The 18,889-nt window shown below is 54.9% G+C and overlaps 9 protein-coding genes across 9 annotated transcripts; 6 read left to right on the forward strand and 3 right to left on the reverse strand.

The window, feature by feature from the left end:
* Positions 1-331: 331 nt before the first annotated feature.
* BO97DRAFT_473378 (amine oxidase catalytic domain-containing protein) lies at positions 332-2,797 on the forward strand (the record flags this gene model as incomplete). The annotated part of the gene is made up of 8 exons (XM_025700229.1): positions 332-613; positions 665-743; positions 814-1,286; positions 1,329-1,463; positions 1,505-1,811; positions 1,850-1,929; positions 2,053-2,194; positions 2,249-2,797. The coding sequence occupies 8 exons, from the start codon at positions 332-334 to the stop codon at positions 2,416-2,418; spliced, it is 1,668 nt and encodes a 555-aa protein (XP_025547037.1). The 3' UTR covers positions 2,419-2,797.
* Positions 2,798-3,258: 461 nt separating this feature from the next.
* On the forward strand, positions 3,259-5,370 carry BO97DRAFT_377645 (transcription factor domain-containing protein). Its single transcript, XM_025693070.1, has 5 exons — positions 3,259-3,447; positions 3,514-4,023; positions 4,097-4,327; positions 4,381-4,661; positions 4,718-5,370. The coding sequence occupies exons 1-5, from the start codon at positions 3,341-3,343 to the stop codon at positions 5,308-5,310; spliced, it is 1,722 nt and encodes a 573-aa protein (XP_025547038.1). The 5' UTR covers positions 3,259-3,340; the 3' UTR covers positions 5,311-5,370.
* Positions 5,371-5,552: 182 nt separating this feature from the next.
* On the forward strand, positions 5,553-8,007 carry BO97DRAFT_377649 (MDR family MFS transporter; the record flags this gene model as incomplete). The annotated part of the gene is made up of 7 exons (XM_025693071.1): positions 5,553-6,150; positions 6,204-6,280; positions 6,340-6,590; positions 6,640-6,715; positions 6,762-7,273; positions 7,323-7,483; positions 7,657-8,007. Coding segments are annotated over exons 1-7 (1,710 nt in total), but the record flags the coding sequence as incomplete, so codon positions are not given.
* A 1,885-nt stretch (positions 8,008-9,892) lies between these two features.
* On the forward strand, positions 9,893-10,779 carry BO97DRAFT_462509 (uncharacterized protein; the record flags this gene model as incomplete). The annotated part of the gene is made up of 1 exon (XM_025699420.1): positions 9,893-10,779. Exon 1 carries the CDS (start codon positions 10,069-10,071, stop codon positions 10,777-10,779), a length of 711 nt encoding a protein of 236 aa, XP_025547040.1. The 5' UTR covers positions 9,893-10,068.
* A 664-nt stretch (positions 10,780-11,443) lies between these two features.
* Positions 11,444-12,124, reverse strand: BO97DRAFT_314488 (uncharacterized protein; the record flags this gene model as incomplete). The annotated part of the gene is made up of 1 exon (XM_025691254.1): positions 11,444-12,124. A coding segment is annotated over one exon (681 nt), but the record flags the coding sequence as incomplete, so codon positions are not given.
* A 1,183-nt stretch (positions 12,125-13,307) lies between these two features.
* BO97DRAFT_355428 (uncharacterized protein) lies at positions 13,308-14,192 on the forward strand (the record flags this gene model as incomplete). Its single annotated transcript, XM_025692137.1, has 1 exon — positions 13,308-14,192. A coding segment is annotated over one exon (885 nt), but the record flags the coding sequence as incomplete, so codon positions are not given.
* A 1,049-nt stretch (positions 14,193-15,241) lies between these two features.
* Positions 15,242-16,294, forward strand: BO97DRAFT_355440 (glycosyl transferase family 17 protein; the record flags this gene model as incomplete). Its single annotated transcript, XM_025692138.1, has 1 exon — positions 15,242-16,294. One exon carries the CDS (start codon positions 15,242-15,244, stop codon positions 16,292-16,294), a length of 1,053 nt encoding a protein of 350 aa, XP_025547043.1.
* A 1,108-nt stretch (positions 16,295-17,402) lies between these two features.
* Positions 17,403-17,836, reverse strand: BO97DRAFT_428931 (uncharacterized protein; the record flags this gene model as incomplete). The annotated part of the gene is made up of 2 exons (XM_025697336.1): positions 17,403-17,718; positions 17,811-17,836. 2 exons carry the CDS (start codon positions 17,834-17,836, stop codon positions 17,403-17,405), a joined length of 342 nt encoding a protein of 113 aa, XP_025547044.1.
* A 783-nt stretch (positions 17,837-18,619) lies between these two features.
* Positions 18,620-18,874, reverse strand: BO97DRAFT_446553 (uncharacterized protein; the record flags this gene model as incomplete). Its single annotated transcript, XM_025698661.1, has 1 exon — positions 18,620-18,874. A coding segment is annotated over one exon (243 nt), but the record flags the coding sequence as incomplete, so codon positions are not given.
* Positions 18,875-18,889: the final 15 nt, after the last annotated feature.

An 18,889-nucleotide genomic window follows, 5' to 3' on the forward strand; every position in this document is an offset into this window, starting at 1 on the left:
GTATAATTCGACCTCTACCTCCGACGTCTCACAATCTCCAGATTTACGGAGAACAGTACCCATTGTGGGTAGGTCATTCAACCTCGTAGACAATTGCTCTCCCGGAGCTTATACTTTATCAGCTCGAAACTGACGTCAAATCAACTAGCCCCAACCGTGGGTCAATAAGCTTACCTCTGGTACCCCGCAATACTCCTCGGTGGTTGTTTCATGTTGCTGACTTTTTATGCGCGCTGAGGTTGGAAAGCATCCCCAATGAGGAAATCCCCTCAGCGTCGATCGCGCGAGAAATCAATCATATTATCCCGGTCGGAGAAGCTCCAAAGCGATCATGGTACTCGCTAAGAACCTGGGTAATGATTTGCGGGCGTGGGTTTATACAGATAGAGTAAAGTTGCCAGCATACCTACATTGGCTGTGCGTCCATCGACAGTCCACTCCGATCCGCTTCAAGGTCATTGATCTTCTTGAGCCACCCAAAGCTTCACTCCTGACATATTTAGAACGACCGCACGCACAGCGCACTGGCACTCCCGCGGAGGGCCTACATCTACTATCATCAGCAGGGGTATCCACGCTGCGCAAGGCGAAAGTGAACCTCACCAAGGGAACAGTAGACGAGGATCGCGCGTACCCAGGGGCGTAAGGACCGGCCGACTTCGAGGAGTTCGAGCGTGTTCTCCGAGCCTGCGACGAGCATCCTCTGGTTCGCGCAGAGGTAGAGAAGCTCAAGCTGCCTAGGGGTGAGTGTTATCTTGCTAGACTATATCTCTCGAGGACAGGGGGAGCCCAAAAAAACCAATTGCAGCAGAGCATCGGTAGTCAACGATCCTTGGCTGTACGGTACTGACAGACCCGATAAGAACCGCCGCCTTTACCAATGCTACATGTACATCGTCCTCAACGATGATCCCGAAGCGAACCCCTACTCCATTCCCGTCGCATTCGCGCCGATATTCGACGCCCACACGGCGGAGCTTGTCGAGGTCGAGAAGCTGCCTCGAGGCGTGGGGACCGAGCTCGATCCGGACACGATGCCGTGGGGCGCCGTTGCGCCCGTTGAGTACAGCGAGCGCCTCCTAGGCAAGACCTACTTCCGCACCGATCTGAAACCGCTAAACGTTGTCCAACCCGACGGCCCGTCGTTCCGTATGGACGGACGCCAGATCACCTGGCAGAAGTGGTCGTTCCATCTGGGCTGGACGGTGCGCGAAGGACCGGTCCTCAACAACGTCTCCTACGACGGGCGGTCGCTGTTCCACCGGGTGTCGATGAGCGAGATGACGGTGCCGTACGGCGACCCGCGGGCTCCGTACCGGCGCTAACAGGCGTTTGACCTGGGCGACTCGGGGCTCGGGCTGACGGCCAACACGCTGACGCTGGGCTGCGACTGCCTGGGCCACATTGCGTATTTCGACGGGATCCACACGACGGCGGCGGGCGAGCCGATTGAGATGAAGAACGTGATCTGCATGCACAGGTGGACGACGGGGTCGGCTGGAAGCACACCAACATGCGCAACGGGCAAGCATCGATGGTGCGCAACCGCACATTGGTCATCCAATGCACGGCCACGGTGCTCAACTACGAGTACATCCTGGCGTTCGTGCTGGACCAGGCGGTCAATCTGCACGTCGAGGTCAGAGCCATGGGCATCATGTCAATCATGCCCATCGCCCGCAACACCGTCTCGCCCTGGGGCACCGTCGTGGCGCCCGGCGTGCTGGCCGTCAACCATCAGCATCTGTTCAGCCTGCGCGCCGGCCCGGTCCTGGACGGCGTGCGCAACACGGTCGTCTACAGGGCTGCGCGTTCCGCGTGCACACCACCCCCATTACCCAACCCGGAGGCTACGACCTCAACCTTCCCAGTGCCCGGACCTATCGCATCATCAACCCCAACCGCCTGAACGCCGTCTCCGGCAAACCCGTCGACTACAAGCTGCACGCCTCGCCGAGCCAGATGCTGATGATGAGCCCCGAGACATTCAACTCCCACCGCGACCGCTTCTCCTCCAAGCTCATCTGAGTCACGGACTACCGCGATGAAGAGCTCTATGCCGCGGGCGAGTTCACCAACCAGGGCACCGACGACACCGGCCTTGGGGTGTGGAGCCAGCGCGCGCAGCCCGTCGAGAACCACGACGTCGTGCTCTGGCACACGTTTGGGACCACCCACATCACACGCCCGGAAGGTATGTATTCATATAATTCCAAGTGGCTGTTGGGGGTTAGCTGACCTTATGCAGATTTTGCCGTCATGCCCGTCGAGAAGATGGCCGTCTCGCTCAAACCGACGAGCTTGTTCGAGCTGAATCCGTCCAATGATGTCCCGCGCTCAAGACAGGCGCAGAGTCGCTCCACCCTCGTGGAGCATGCGAGTGTGGCGCCTGCTTCGTGCGGGAGGTGTACGCTGTAGGTTCTGGGATTGGACGACGGGACGTGAGTAACGCGTGGTCCTGGGGCGGGGACCTCTATCATGTTTAAGACAAGTGTAATGTATAACTGGTGCAGTTGAAATCCTGAAGCAAGTGGCGACGCAATGATCCTTCATCATGAATACACCGATTGTGTGTTGATGCCTGACTTATACACAATCCTTTGGCAGATGGCTACCCGGGAGGGGTCGCAAAGATGGCCTCATATTGGAATATGATGAAAAAGTTGAAACCACTACCGAAATAGCAACCCTACCTCGATATGAGACGTTCGCCATCCGATCATGGCTCTTAACTGCAGTTAGTGGTAGTAATCGAGTGGCGGAAGAGTGCAAGAGCGGGGTATATTCAGTAAAGTTCTCGAAACGATGCCCAGCCCTATCCTAGACTCCTGCCTGACAAGGTACGAGTCCTTCATACTCACCACCAATCGCTGCCATGCTTGATTCGATTATCTATGAGCTGCGCGGAGGGGACTAACTTGTGCGGAGCATCGAGACTCTCGAGTCTAGTCTATCTGCTTCCTTTTCCAACATCTGAATTGCATAGGATGGTTAGGGCAGGTTGTGTGGTAGACGCCACCGTCCTCTCATCGTACTTACTTTGTAAGTGACTTGCAGTCGAAATCTAGTATTGAGTCAACCACGAGTGTAAGTGACAGGTGTGAAGAGCAAAATACTTCTCAGTAGCATTTATGCACAACCAATCGATACTCCAGCCTCTGCAGTCAGCCAAATCACGTGCTGCATCGGGATTCGCCAACGCCGTCTCCGGTTCCTTTCGAGTCTGACAGTTACTTACTTCCTGCCCATTCCTTTCCTCCTCCGTTTCCTATTCCTCTTCCCCTTTCCCTTCCGCCTGTACCCAGATCGAAGTCACTCAGCAGATAGCAGTCACATCATCATGGAACCTCCCGCGCGCGCGCCTCTGCCCTACGGCAATGCGTGTGCCACCTGTGCTCGGGCCAAGTGTCGCTGTGTTCCGCGGAGTGCTGGCGGCCGCTGCGAAAGGTGGGTCGACCCGACCCTGTGCGAAGAGAGAAACCCGCGGCTTACATTGATATGAACATGAATCAGGTGTCACCGCCTCAACAAAGAATGCCGCGTGGCGCAGGGCCGACGCAAGACTCGACCGCTATCAAAAGCCGTCCAACTGGAGCGGAAGATGGATGGGCTGATGATGCTGCTGACTTCCTCTGCCGGCCGGACCGGATTGCCAGCGCCGACTCCCGTCCAAGCCTCCGCGCAGGAGGCGCTGGACAACCAGCCTGAGACCGGACCAGATACTGTCACAGGGGACGACGACGAAGAAGACCCTGAAGCGGAGGAAGACGCGGCTTTGCATGCGTTCCGCACTCATCGCCTGCAGTTCCTGCCCCTGATCCACCTCCCCGCCACCACCACGGCGCGGGAGCTGAAACAGCAGTCGCCGTTCCTCTGGCGTTGCATCACTGCGGTGGAGAGTAAGCATGCTGCCCGGCAAGCAGCCTTGTGTGTCACCATCCGCGAGCTGGCCGGCAAGCGCCTGCTGGTCCACTGCGAGAAGTCCTTGGATCTCTTGCAGGGCGTGCTGGTCTATCTCGCTTGGTATTGCGTTCCCTCTGGCTCGACCGCCATGGTCCCCCGGGCGTTTCAGGTGTCTCCTTACTGACCGTCCCAGGGTCACGTTATACAGCCAGCCGCAAAAGTCCTCGCTCTGTATTTATGCCCAGATGGCCATCGGGTTGGTCTTCGAGCTAGGCCTCAACAAGCCCGCCCCGCGCGACCTCAGCATGACCGTCTCCAACAGCAATGCCGTCGGCCACATGCCGGGTCTAAAAGCCTCAATCTCGACCCTGCGCACGATGAACGAGCGCCGCGCGGTCTTAGGCTGCTACGTACTCACGTCCATGTAAGAGACCATGCCTACTTTTCACAGACCGACCAAGTGACTGATGGGTGCAGAATCGCGCAATTCCTAGGCCGAATGGATCCGCTGCGCTGGACCTCGCACATGAAGGAATGCCTCGACATACTCGCGCACAGCGAAGAGATCCCAGGGGACGGGGTGCTGGTCCAGATGACGCGCACGCGGCTCCTGGCGGACCAGATCCTGCAAGGCCCGTGGAGCGAGGGGGTGTACGGGCTCAGTCCGGCGCAGGCGCTGGCGGCTTTTCACCTCAAGGCATTCGAGTCGCGTGTGGAGACGATAAGAGCCGAGCTACCCATGCACCTGGCCGAAAACAGTACGTCAACAGACCTCCTGTAAGTTACAATCAATGACAGCTACTAACCGCCCAAGAACTCATCCTCTTCAACCTCTACGACACAGAAATCAGCCTCTACGAGGTAGCACTGGTGAAAGCACCAGCAGACGAGGGGATGAACAGCCAGCGGCTGGGCCATTTGTACGCGTGCCTGCACGTGGTAAAACAGTTTCTTGACCTGTTCTTCACGATCGCGCCGGCCGACTACACCTCGCTGGCGCTACCGTACCTGACACAGGTGTCGCACTGCCTGGTCACGTTGTTCCGGCTGTCGACGCTGGAATACCCGGGCTGGGACAAGGCCGCGGTGCGAAGCAGTGTCGACCTGCTGGTCATCGCGGAGCAGATCGCCACGCGCATGGGACAGGTGGCTGCCGCGGTGTGCATGCGCAGCGAGCGCTCCAACGGCGACCCCTTCAGCAAGCTCGGCATGATGATGCAGAAGCTGCGCGGCGAGTGGGCTGTCCGTCTGCCCGAGTGTCCTGGTGCCGTGGTCGATCGCGCTACCGGTGAGCCGTTCTCCTCCGGCTTGGACCTTGGCGATCTCGATAGCTTTCTCAGCTGGTCTGAGATGGCGTGGTTGACGGATGGGAATGGGTCCGGCGAGTTCGCGGGGTCGTGGTCGTAATTACGTCTTATGGCTGTGCCCACTGCAATCTTATTACCCAGAAGAATAGGCATTCCGGGGGAGAACCCACCGGGCCCCCGTTTCTTTCAGCTTCCTGGTCTACCGCAAGCCCTATACTAGATATAATGAGTAATCATCGTGGAATATCGCGGTAAGATCCACACAAGTAAGCACAATTACACAATCGAGAAGAGGCAAGACGAGATAATGAGTAATCCCGTGATCCAGGAAGCTGAGAGAAAGGGGGGTCCGGGGGATCTCCCTCGGGACGCTTATACTGATATAGTGATTGAGGTCGACCAGGAAGTGTAATCACTTTCCCTGTGCAATATCACTTCAATAAGTCCGTATTTTGCCCCTGTACCAAGGTTCTTACCCGACGGACAGCATCCATACAAGGGGGACGGCATTCAGGGCGCACCCGGCGTTCAAGAGCCAAGCGAATGGCGTTCGGGGCCGGCATCCGCCAACGCCTGCTCCGGTTCGCGTACTTAAGACAATCCAGGCCGTCGCAGGCAGTCTGGTCCTTCCAACCACGAAAACAGTTTCACATTGATAATGGCGTACTCCAGCCAGGAAACGCGGTCATCGAAAAGCTACCACGCCGTCACCATGGGTCAAGACAGCAGCCAGCCGGGGCTGCTAGCCTTCAGCGCGACGCCCTGGGACCAGAATCAGGGCCACGACCAGGAGCAGGACTGTCATGGCGAGAAGCCCGCGCGCACGGACGGCGGCGAGTACGAGCCCGAGTGGGTGCAGGGGGTGACGCTGGTTATGGTGAACACGGGGATCACGCTGGTGGTGTTTCTGATGTTACTGGATGTGTCGATTGTGTCGACGGTAGGTCTGGTGCGGTGGAGGATATTGTTTAAGGCTGACAAGGTGTTCTCCAGGCGATTCCGAAGATCACGAATCAACTCAACTCGTTGGAGGATGTAGCGTGGTATGGGAGTGCGTATACTATCTCGAGGTATGCGAAGGTCACCGGATAATAGACGCGACTTGCTTGCTAATGCCGCATGCATGTAGTGCAACCCTCCAACCCCTGACCGGCAAGTTCTACACGTACTTCTCGTTGAAATGGACGTTCCTGTCGTTCTTCGCGCTGTTCGAGTTGGGCTCGCTGGTCTGCGGCGTGGCCACCTCGTCGAAGATGCTGATCGTCGGGCGCGCGGTGGCCGGCATGGGCTCTTCGGGGATGCTGAACGGGGCGTTGAACATCCTGGCGGGCGCGGTGCCGAACGAGAAGCGCCCGGCGATAATCGGGGTGATCATGGGCGGTATACCTCCTCCCTACTGTCGTTCTGTATAGGCGCTGACTCTCTTCAGTCGGTCAACTGGGCCTCGTAGGTGGGCCGCTGGTTGGCGGCGCCTTCACGACGTACTCGACCTGGCGTTGGTGTGAGTATCACCTACTTTCCCTGCGTCCAAAAAGTCCATAGCTAACGCAGCGCAGGCTTCTACATGAACCTGCCAATCGGCGCAATGGTGGGGGGCCTGCTCCTTTTCACGCGCATCCCAGACCAGAAGCCCAAGGCGCCGGCGCGCGAGGTGCTCCAGTCGGTGTTCTTGCGGAAGTTCGACCTGGTGGGATTCGTGCTGTTCGGGCCGGCGTCGATCATGCTGCTGCTGGCGCTTCAGTACGGCGGCAATCGGTACGCGTGGGACAGCGCGACGGTGATCGGGCTGTTCGTGGGCGCGGCCGTGACGTTTGCGGTGTTCGCGCTGTGGGAGCGCCGCATGGGCTCCGAGGCCATGATCCCCGGCCACCTCGTCGCCAACCAGATCGTGCTGTGTAGCAGCCTGCTGGCCATGGTCATCTTCGGCTTCACCATGACCCTGTCTTACTACCTGCCCATTTACTTCCAATCCGTGCGCGGCAAATCCGCCCTCGTCAGCGGTGTCAACCTGCTCCCGAACATCCTGTGCCAGCTGGTCATGGCTGTCGTGTCTGGCGTGCTGAGTATGTTCCACCCTGATCAGTCCTTCCACCCAAGACTAACTGCCAGCAGCATCCAAACTCGGCTACTACCTCCCCTGGGGCGTACTCGGCGCCATCCTCGACGCCGTCGGCAACGGCCTCCTCTCCACCCTGGGCCCGCACACTTCCGTGCCCCGCTGGGCCGGCTATCAGGCCCTCGTCGGCTTCGGCCGAGGCGCCATCTCCCAAATCGTGAGCCCACTTCCACTCCCACCCCAAAGCACCCGGGAGACAGAAGCATCCGGGGCAGAACCCCCGGACCCCCCTTCTCTTCAGCTCCCTGGCACCTCAATCCAAATATCATCCCCAGCCCGAATACCCAGACCCTGGAACATCCTTCTCTATAGATAGTTACTCACAGAGAGAGAAAGCCAATGATCGCAATCCAGAACAACGTAACCGAAAACGACATCTCAACAGCAATGGCAATGATGACGTGCGCGCAGACGTTCGGCGGCGCGATCTTCCTAGCCGTGGCGGAGGTGATCTTCGCGCAGGGGCTGCGCACGAAAATTTCGGAATTCGCGCCGGGCGTTGACGCGGAGGCCGTGATCCAGGCGGGTGCAACGGGGTTCCGGGCTGTGGTGGATGCGCGGGATTTACCGGCTGTGCTGGTCGCGTATGCGAAGAGCGTGGATGAGGTGTTTTATCTTGCGACGGCGCTGTCGATGGTGCAGTTTGGGTTTGTGTGGGGAGTTGGGTGGCGGAGTGTCAAGAATAGGCCTCATCCTAAAGATGGGGATAAGGGAACGGAGGCGTAGTTCTTTTCTTGTATCTCCCTATTGTGGTTGTTGTTATTAGCATGTATATGGACTTTCTCCGCTCTGGGTTGCGAGTTCTTTGGAGTATAGGATATGTCGTCATTGGCAAGTCTCTGTTGTTGAGCCGAATGAACTGTAGCGTAGAAGAGGTATAGATTGAGGTGGCCAGGAAGCTGAAAGGAAGGGGGGTCTGGGGGTTCTCCCCCGGCTATCCTTATCTCCCTGGTATAAGGGACAGGACAGGTCAACGCGTGACGCAGGTGGTGTCGTGGAAGTCACAGCGGGGCCTTCTGGGGTATGTGGTCAAGTGCTTCATGGATAAGGATTTCGAGCGTGCCGAAGGTGCACGCCGAGGACCTGACTTTTTTTGTCGAGGACGGAGGAAAGGAGGGAGGTGATTAGTGAGCAAAGTCGTCTTGCTGTTGCTTTTTGTGTGTTTGTGTCTTCTTTGCAAGCGAGATCCAGATATCATCCAGTATAATCCACAACTGTTCAGTCCCTTGCAGGCCCATCATGAATGAAGTTGTTTGCATGGCAGTACCTCGTGTCCAGCTAAGTCCAAGTAAGACTTATCTTAGACTCGTTGGTGTAAACACAATGCAGGACGTTTTCGCTTCCGTTCAGGAAGGATGGCCGTGATTTCTGGATCGCTGTCTGCAGAGAACGACGTTGGTAGGCATAATTCGCTTCTCTCCTTAAGTTTCTGTGCTCCTCAGCGGTTCTTAGATAGGGCTCTCAATGACAGTTCAAGATCTGTGCGAGAGGAAGGAGAAGAAGACGTGCGGGGAGTGAGTGGATGAACTTCGGCTTATCGCGCGGGCGGCAGCGATAAGGTGGGCTGTTGCCTGAGGCACTAAGGCGGACACCGGAATCTGCTCGGGTTTTTGGTTCGGTGTATGTAGATGTGGCTGCATTCGCCACTTACATGGGGATGGATTGTTGTATGGTAGTTAAATAAGTCTTATACTCAACGAATACAGTTCGACTTTGACTGGCCATTATCCTAACCTCGAACACATTATTAAGTCTAGTAGATTCAATGAAATGGCTGCGTGTAGTGATATATATCCAGTAGTGTGCATGAGAAGTTATCAGGATCCCGGCAAGGAAAGACCCTTCTAAGGATTGGCGGTTGCATATCGAGTATTCAAGTTACTCCCGAGTCGGTCGTGGCTGTGCTAAGGAGGTACAGTTGGCAGGAAGATTGAAACACCAACACCATTGAACCCATGCTTGGCGGGCAACGCGCATGGCTCTGGTGCCTGACGATACTCATGGTGCCGGGATCCGGTGAGGCTGCGGGGGTGGCGTTTGGCGCCCGGAGCCGCCCTCGACCCGCTATCAACAAAAACATCTCGTAATGAATGAACCCTTGATGCTGTGCCAGGCTTGGCCGACATAGCTATTCAAATTCGGGGGCTATCTCTCTCTTGGCTCGACTAAGTTGGGGCATATGGTTGCCCTCATTGGCCGGTTCGTTCTTTCTGGCCGGTATGGCCGACTCCGCCGCCTTCAGGTTCCCATCAACTGGACGAGGATCGTGAAGATGGTCTGCGTAAAGCCTTGGTTATCCTCTCTATGCTGCAAAGAAATGTGTTTAGTGCAGTAGGTTGTGTTCTCGTCTTTGTTGACGACCACTCAGGACTATGACCGACAAAATTGCCTATTAGACAGGTATCGCTCATCACCGTCCATTTCGACTGCCATGACGGACTCCAACTGACACAGTTCCGCTATAATGCACGAGATGTCCATCCGAATGCAAAAGACCAGTCATCATGACGCCGGGCGTCAGCACGCCAAGAGACAGTGGTTGCGCCGAATGACTCGAGCGTCTTGGCGCCAATGCAGGATGGCTGCATAGCCTCACACACCAAAAAGTATCGAGCCATTACCACGGCCCACGGGCACTGCGACAGCATAAAAGCCTCAGAGCCCCTAGTTCACGACCCATAGCTCGCGAGCCCATAACACTCTCACACCTCACCCGAGAACAATACAATACCAGTCCCCAAAATGCTGACCCTCAAACCCACCATCGCCCTCCTGCTCCTACTCCTGCAAACCTTGAGCACAACCGCCCAAACCACCTCCACCACCACCACACAAGCAAACTGCACCGTCTTCAACTGGAACCACAACGCAGCATACCTAAAAACCTACGCGCCACAACGCGTCAGCGGTGCCTCAACCTGCGCAGACAACAACAACCGAAACCTCACATGCGCGCTCACGGCAGCCGGCGACGCCATGTACAGCGCGCAGACGAACCTCACCGCACTGTCCGCGACATTCATCTCCGTCGTCGACGAGACAGTCGGCAACGCCACGCTGTCGGAGGAGTTCAGCCGCAGCATCGCCGGCGCAATTGACGGCACGCGCATGCTCCGGCCTGGCCAGTCAGCATATCTGAATTTCACGGCGTATCGGTATTGCTATACCGGGACGGTGGATAATTGTACGTCTGGTGTGGAGAATAGGACGGCGGTGGAGGCCTGTGCGCCGCTTTATCATTTGATTGACGAGAAGGGAGAGGAAGGAAGGGCGGTCATGGATGGGATGCTTTCGGTTGTGAATGTTAGTCGCGGGGCGGTCGGGCAGTTTAAGGATCCTTATGAGAATCAGGCTCGGGGGGATGCGGTGGCACTGGGGACGGGGGTGGGGAAAGGGGTGGGGAGGGGGTGGTGGGTTGTTGTTGGTGGGTTGGGGGCTGCGGTGTTGCTGTAGCCTAGGGTGGCTGTGCGTTGATGGATTTTTATTGATTTGCTGTGTTAGATTTCTGCTTTATGTAAATGGACTTTTGTTGCGATTAAGTGTGTTGCGCAGGGTAGTAGAGCAAAGCTTGGCTTTTCCTGGCGATAGATGAAAGTACCGGTTGGTTGACATGACATCATATACTCAATAAAGGCGACGAAAGAGGATCAATTCTGCCTGACTGGAGCAACATAACTCCCCTGGGATGAGAAGGTGGTAACAAGGGCTAAGAGACCTTAGACTCTCTCCATGCGGTTTACTACGTGTCTGATACTCGATGATTCTGTCGCGATGTTGCGGTCCATCCTAAGGGGTGCATAGACGGAAGATTGCGCTTCCAAGAGCCAATAACCCGCATAAGTAGCATATATTGCAAGATTACAGACAGGCTCGCTGTTCTTTGATGCCAGGCTTCAGGGAGGTGGTGAGAAAAGAAGGACAAGAGGGGGGTTTTATACCCCGCGGTCACATGATATTATTCCTCGCGCCTGCTCGAAATGGCAACGAGCTCACAGTGCCTTGCAGAGAAACAAGACTCGTCTCGAGATTAATAATACGATGAAATATCCCAGCAGTAGGTACCTATCTTCTGTATGTCTTGGTGCATGTGCATCGGCCTCTATGCATCCCGCTGACCCAGAAAGTGTTTGGCCGTCCGCAAAAACCACTCATTCTGCTTCAGCTGGTGAACAATCAACGTTCCGTCCGTGTAGTTTCGCGCCCATCCACCTTCCACCAGATAGTCGGGGCTGTCATAGATTGCCTGATCCTCGGAAACAAAGTGATTCAGCGAGCCGCTACGGTGCAACCAGTCCCCGACCACCTGGTCCTCGAACCCTTCGCGATGCGACGCAGGATACGGATCGGTGGCCACCCATCGCACCAGATCCCAGGACAGAGTGTACGCCATCCCGGCCATGAAAGTCTCGTGAATCGCGCGGCCAAAGTACGTCCCGGTCGACTGGCCCTGGCGAATCAGGGCTTGCAACCGAGCCGCAAATTGCGGAAGTTCGCACCATACATCGCTGTCTATTTTGGTCACAAAAACATAGTCGCCCTCCTCGAAGATCGTCCCCACCGTGTGGAAGAACTCGAAAGTTTTGCCTTCTGTCAGGTTCTCCGTCGTGTTGAGGATGAGGATGTCGTGGTGGGCGGCCATTTCCAACCCGACCAGGGTCTGGTGAGCGTCCGTCTCAGGCTGCCCCAGAATGAAGTAAACGTCGATGTCGTGGGGTTTGTAGCGGCGATAGGTCAGTCGGATGAGGGCGCGCCGGTCAAAGTCCTGGGCAGACGACCAGACACCGATTAGGGCGGTCTTGCGGGATGTTGGGCGCGGCGGCAGGCACGCACGAGATGCTTTCGCAGTGGATGGAATTTGGAACGGACACATCGACAGCGCAAAAGACTGGTGGGTTGGCTGGTACCCATCGGAGAGATACTGTGCGCCAACTCGGCTCAGGTCTTCTAGCTTCGGCCGGTTGAGAGCAAGAAGCGTGGCCACTGACAGCAGCACCAGGACTCCTGTCGCGATTTTGATCTGGAAGAGCCGCATATCTGCGACTGGGATTATGAAATCCGGTGTGTATTGGCTTTCACCTTGTGCTGCATGCCAGCACCAAGCTCGGGCGTTTTTTACTCGAGGAACGGAGTTGAATCGAAGTAAGGAGTAGAAAAGTAGTTTGGAAAAAGACATGGTTAAAGATGTGATTATAGTCGGTGTTACTGGGTATATCTAGTAAAGGTCATGGCAAACCTGTGCCAGAGAAAGAAGCATCCCTGGCGCTCTGTAAGAATAGCTGAAATGAGCTGTTCCAGATTACTAGCAAGAGTGATGAAATCATCGAAGTTCAACAAAATCTACTTTAGATAGCGCAAGATCTCGCTATCATTGAAGAAAAGGGCAATATGAAAAGCATACCTAATTCAGTTTAAGCTCAACCCAGTCCAAGCTGAAGCCTATAAGAAAATTGGTCGGTCGGTCGGTCTAGAATTGGTTCCCAGCCCTGGACAAAGAACTGGAACGTCAAGATTCCCGCCGAATCTTTGGGTGGGCTCTAATTAACAACGCCCCGTGGTTTGCCTAACTCTATCTCTCATTCCGTGGCAGCGCAGACCCGACCTCGCTTGAAAGTCGTTACCTCACCATCCCTGTGTAGAAAAATGCTCAAGGTTAGCAGACATATCTAGTCACTCAATCTAATCAGTCGGTGATGGTGAAGAATTACTACATTCTCTCGCCTGTCGCTAGAAATACAGACAAGGTCTTTAGTCAAATCTATTCTCCTGGGCTCATGTCTTTGCTGGAAAAAGAAAAGCATGTCGAGGTGGGAGAGGCACCGCTCTCTCCCAGCCCTGAAGACACGGGGCGGATTGAGACAAGCGAAAATACATCAGGATGGATAGCCATCAAATATTTTAGCAACTGTTGCAATCGTGAGTCCGAACACCTGAGATTTCCGAGGCACCAGAATACCGGTGAAGAGAAAAGCATCTGATAACAGATTCGACAGGTATACACCAATAAATCGATCTTCTTGGACTCTGCATTCTCAAAATGTCATTTCAGCTTTGTAGCCTATCATTTCACCATCACTGGCATCCTGCTCTGCATTGTGCGACACGCATCAATTCTGAAGATCACAACGACAGAGACCTGCGTGCTCTCGATCCTCCCCCTCTCCCTCATCATGTGCGCCAATATCATCTTGATGAATCTATCCCTCGCATATAGTTCAATCATTTGCTACCAGATCATTCGCATCCTCCCGACCCCACTAACAGTGCCCGTCAACCTCTTCTTCTACAGCTCCAAGATCCCGGTCAACGCGACGCTCGCGCTCATCCCGGCCTGCCTAGGCGTGGGGCTCGTCACCTACTCCAACACACTCTCACAGCGGTCAATCCCGGCGAGCCAGATCGCGCACGTCATCGATTCGACCTCCACACTGGGCATCATCTATGCGTTCAGTGGGGTCTTCTGCTCGTCTCTGTACACCGTTTGGGTTGCGCATCATCACTCGCGCCTACACATCTCGAGTATCCAGCTTCTGTACAAGCAAGTCCCGTTCTGCGCTATCTCACTCGGCGCCATCACTTTGTTCACCGATACATTTCCGGAGTGGAGCACGGTCACCGCCCACCAGTGGTGCCTGCTATTGCTGAGTAGTGGGTGCGCGTGCTTGATCAGTCTCTCTTCGTTCCTCGTGATCAACGGGGCTGAAGCGGTCACCAGCACGGTCGTCGGGCAGTTGAAGACGTGTCTCGTGATTGCGTTGGGATGGGTGAAGAGCTCGAACACGATGGGCAAGGAGACTGTTCTGGGGGTGATCCTGGCGTTGGCGGGCATTGTGCTCTACACTGTGGTGATGCACAGAGGCTCCCGATAGTCTATTGAATTGTTATACAGTCATTGAGCCTGTCGTACTACGGCAACAGTTTGCCATCAAACGGATGATAGGGTCGTTTATTGACTGACTCCCAACTATGCGTAAAATACCAGTATTCAGGCGTCCTGGCAGCCTACGCTCAATAGATTTCCAAGGCAGGGAAACCGCTCTGTCGTAGTGTATACGCGGTTAGGATCATCTTAGAGCAGTATTGCAGGACCAGGTCCAGATTTCATGCTTGATCTATTTCCACTCTGATCGTCACTGAAGTCCGTACCGAGAATTTGGGTTCGTGTTCATCTTGCAGAAAGCTTATCGCAGCGTCCCCATTTATTTACTTTTGCTCAAAACCATGAAACCATGAAACCATGAAACCAGACCCGAAAGCTTCTTCTTAGAGTTCAGGTACAAAGAACTCCGATGTCACGTCCGAGTTAATTAAGCATAATCTCGATCTCGCATGCAACGTTCGGACGCGGTTGAGCTCCAACCACGGAATCACAGCGGCTAGACACCCGCCTTGGCCTGTCGTCCACAGTGATGATCTCACGAGATTGCTACGTTGTCTCGGGCTGTTATTCGAGTACTCGGTCTGGGACGTTACTGTATGCGGTGGTCTACGTGTAATCGCCGATCCGGTCGTTCACAGCCTGGCGCGATGGCGCTAGGTCTAGATTCTGGATCCTCGTCTTGTGAAATTGAATTGCAGGACTGTCAACACTCTCTTGCCATAAACCCCTTGAAGCTAGACTGACATGATAGACCCACATACCCACATGAGTGTATATTCAGAAGCGAAGCCTGTGCCATTGCCTCATCGTCCTTGGGCTTTTTTGTCTTCCTGTTTTCCAAACATCGTCCTACTTTCACCTCGGGGAAATTTGCTATCATCAAGCAGTTTCTCACAATAGGAATTTTCAAGACAGAGGGGGAGCCTTCTCTAAGCAAGCATTCGAACAATCAGTCTCTTAGTGGACCAAATGGAAGGAGAATCAAAGCTCAGTCCCAAGCACATCCAGCTGCATTCCTACCGAATGCTCAGCAAGCGGATGCAGCAGCTGTGTCTACTGTCTGTGTTACTGATAGCCCTGTGCTTCTTGCCAAGGCCATACCTCCCCACGCCTTCCAGCCACCTTGCCCCGCATGCTTATACAGCTCCCGCCAGAAAGGCCGAGGACGCCTTGCACGGGTTCTTGCCGGAAGACGAAGCCCAAGCGTTGTGCGCCGAGCACGATCTGGAGCCGTATGGCGAGCGCAGCCAACGGCGCAAGGTCTACGACCTGATCCCGATCAGCACGGAGCTGGACTGGCTGGAGATCCGAATGCACGAGCTGGACAGCGAAGTAGACTACTTCGTGATTGTGGAGTCAAGCGAGACATTCACGGGGCAGGGCAAGCCGCTGCACTTCGCGGAGCACTTCGGCGACTTCTCGCGGTTCGCAGACAAGATCCTGTACCGGGCAGTGGACCTGGGCCACCTGCGGGACAACAGTACCTGGGAGCGGGAGTCGTGGATACGCAACGCGCTGCTCACGGAGGTGTTCCCGTCGTTGCTGGGGCGGGCTGCGCCGGCGCGCGACGACGTGCTGGTAGTGTCGGACACGGACGAGATCCCCCGCGCGCGCACACTGGCACTGCTGCGCAACTGCGCCATCCCCACGCGCGTCACTCTGCGCAGTCGTTTCTACTACTACTCCTTCCAGTGGCACCATCTCGGCCGCGACTGGCACCACCCGCAGGCCACCGTCTACGCCGGCCCAGACCACACCATCCTGCCCCAGGACCTGCGAATGGGCAGCGCTGGCGCCCGCGACATCTGGAACGCCAGCTGGCACTGCAGCTCCTGCTTCGCCTCCGTCGCCCAGCTGGTGCACAAGATCCAGGCCTTCTCGCATACCGAGTACAACCGCCCTGAGTTCGTCGACCCGCGCGAGATCGTGCGCCGCGTGCGCAACGGGCTGGATCTGTTCGATCGCGACAGCGAGAAGTACGAGAAGGTGACGCCCGTAACCGATGTGCCGGGCTATTTGAAGGCCAATGCAGACCGGTTTGCCTTCTTGCTCGACCGGGATCCCGCGAGTGCGAACTTCGTGGACTATTAGACTAGCTGGTCGAACCGAAAAGGGGCACGCTACCACTGGACGGGAGGCTGAGGTGCATCTGGTGGTCATAATGCTTGATCAGAAGAATGTCGTCATTCAGGCTTCTTTTTCCCCTCCCGCTCTCCCGCTATCCCCGAATCATGTAGTCATCACTAGTCGCATGATTCCCAGTCCGTGGAATAGCACAAACACCATCATCCCCCCACCCATGACCGAATTTCTTCACTGTAAAGACCCACAAACCCGACAAGACGAGACAGCGACTTATCTATCCAAGTCCTCGTACATGTAACACGAAATACAAGGGGGAAGACCTTCAACCTCTACCATACCCCAAGCAATCCGGCGCGGGATACCACAGCTCTTCGCGCGGGGATGCTCGGACGCAGAGTCCCGTGCAGGATAGATCAACGCACCGCGAACCAAGACGCTCCATGCAGCAAGCCCGGGAGAGACGGTTGGTGGCCGCCGCGTGGTTCCGGGTCACACATATGAGGACTTGTTCCACTATCATGGAGAAGATGAACGAGAACTTTGATCTTTCGTGAACCTATTCTAATTTGTTCGCTGTTGGTAGACGAACTACGGGTAGTGTACTTCCTAGTGAAGAGACGGGGAATAAGCTTTGCAAGCTGCGTTTGCTCTCCCGCTAAGAAAATTAGGGATCATGCTTCTACGGAGTACTGTACAGTAATACACTTCCCTACATTTCGTCACGAGACCTCTACTTTCGAAAACAAAAAATTGCAATCCATTATTAGTACGAAGTAATGAAGCAGAGTCTCAAATACAATCACGAAGATCGGACAGGAAGCCCAGTAGAAAACTTTTTTTTTCAAAAAAAAAAAAAGGAGAAAAATCGAAGCGTAAAAAGAACTGGTTCCCCTTTGCTTAAATTTTCCACCCCAAAGTACTAACTTATATCTCGTCCAACCCCACTCCAATCACTCCCCGGACGGACCTTTTTTTTTCTCCTCTCCATAACCATCGATCTTCTGACTGTATATTCTCGCCATTCGCCTGACTTTATCAGTAGGGATTAATCGTCATACCAGTCGTCTTTGTAGTATAAGGTGGTTCTTCAGTGGTGGTGGTATAGGGTGGCTCCTCAGTGGTGGTTGTCGTGTAGGTAAAAGCTGGGCTGTACGGCCAGGGTGGAGTTGAGCAGTGGATCGTCGCAGGCGACATTGGCTCGGGTCAGCCCGTCGTTGTGATAGCCCAGCAAAGTCAAGTGCTCCAGCGGGGGTGCGGCTTGGTCAGAGATGCCGAGCGCGTTCAGCAGCATCAGGGCGATCACGACGCTTACTATGCCGATGGCTCCGTCCGGAGGAGGTTTCTGTTCATCCTCATCGTGAGAGACCCCACTGGGAGTTTTCGATATGGGGGCATTGAGCAGGATACCAGAGTGCAGTTGGGGATGTGGGCTGCTGGAGTCAGCAAGGCACGATGGAGTTTGGAACTACAAGACCGACGGGAAAAAAAAAAAGCAAAAACCTAATAGTTCGAGAATACAGACTAGTTGTTCGCATGGTAGATCCACATCACGCACTTGTTTCAAGAAAAGGCCAGACTGTGGCGGATGGGCCCGAATTATCACCGTGTCATCGCTCGGGCTTTACATCTGGTGGGGATGTGCTTTGCTCAGTATAAGCTTCTGGCCGGGTTGGGGGCGCCAAGCATGCAACATTCCTCCAGAGTTCTCTTGTGAATAATGTCATACCAGAGAACGAACCATGGCCAGCCTGAAGAACTTTGGACGGGAAGCGTGGGTTGTCCGGACCTTCCCGTCTGGCCGGGTAGCTTGTGATAAGCTTGTTCCATCATCACGGAAGGACTAAAACTTTATCTCTTCGCTGAAGCTACTACGTTGTATACTGATTGAAGTTGCGGGACTGAAACTGATTACGGCACTGGCTGGTCAGATGGATTACTGTTGGCTGTGCAGTGATGGATGCAGCGATAATTGCTATACAAGAAACAGTTGCTACAGAATGCCGCTTGTGCAATAACAAACCACTAATACGACTGACAACAATAAAAGCAATGTATTAGTACTAGATAAAGTATGACTATCGACTTAAGCATCGTAAAATCCAGAACTGTAGTTCAAACAGTAAAGAGTGTAGCAGGCCAAGGCCTTTTTCTGCAAACCCCATAGTCTCCCTGAATCAACCTCCGCCTCGCAACGGCATTGGCTTCTTTTTTTCCCAAATCCATGATCCATACCGTATTCTCTACTTGTCACGAGCTAATGGTTAACTTTTCCGTCGTCCTTCCCGTCGTCCTTGCCATAATCGCTGCCATTACCCTTGTCTCAATCTTTGCCGTTATCCTTACTCAATCCTTGTCATCGTAGTTCTTGGTCGTCCATGAGTCCGTGGGCTTGTACCACTGGGGGTCGCAGACGGTGAACGTCTTGCATGAGGTTGAGCTCGTGGTTGATGTGGTCTTCGACGGTTCGGTGGTTGTAGTGGGCTTGCTGGTGGTGGTGGTGGTGGTGGTAGTGGTGGAGGTTGGTTTCTCGCTGGTGGTGGTAGTGGTGCTTGTTGGCTTCTCGCTGGTGGTGGTGGTGGTAGTGGTGCTGGTTGGTTTCTC

Source organism: Aspergillus homomorphus (genome assembly GCF_003184865.1).
Source record: "Aspergillus homomorphus CBS 101889 unplaced genomic scaffold BO97scaffold_57, whole genome shotgun sequence".
NCBI classification, from domain to species: domain Eukaryota; kingdom Fungi; phylum Ascomycota; class Eurotiomycetes; order Eurotiales; family Aspergillaceae; genus Aspergillus; species Aspergillus homomorphus.

Excerpts from the sequence above, each read along its gene's own strand:
- BO97DRAFT_377645 (XM_025693070.1), top strand. The coding sequence starts at position 3,341 with ATGGAACCTCCCGCGCGCGCGCCTCTGCCCTACGGCAATGCGTGTGCC. Across the intron at positions 4,024-4,096 it reads GTGCTGGTCTATCTCGCTTG|GGTCACGTTATACAGCCAGC; the intron begins GTATTGCGTTCC and ends TGACCGTCCCAG. Across the intron at positions 4,328-4,380 it reads TGCTACGTACTCACGTCCAT|AATCGCGCAATTCCTAGGCC; the intron begins GTAAGAGACCAT and ends TGATGGGTGCAG.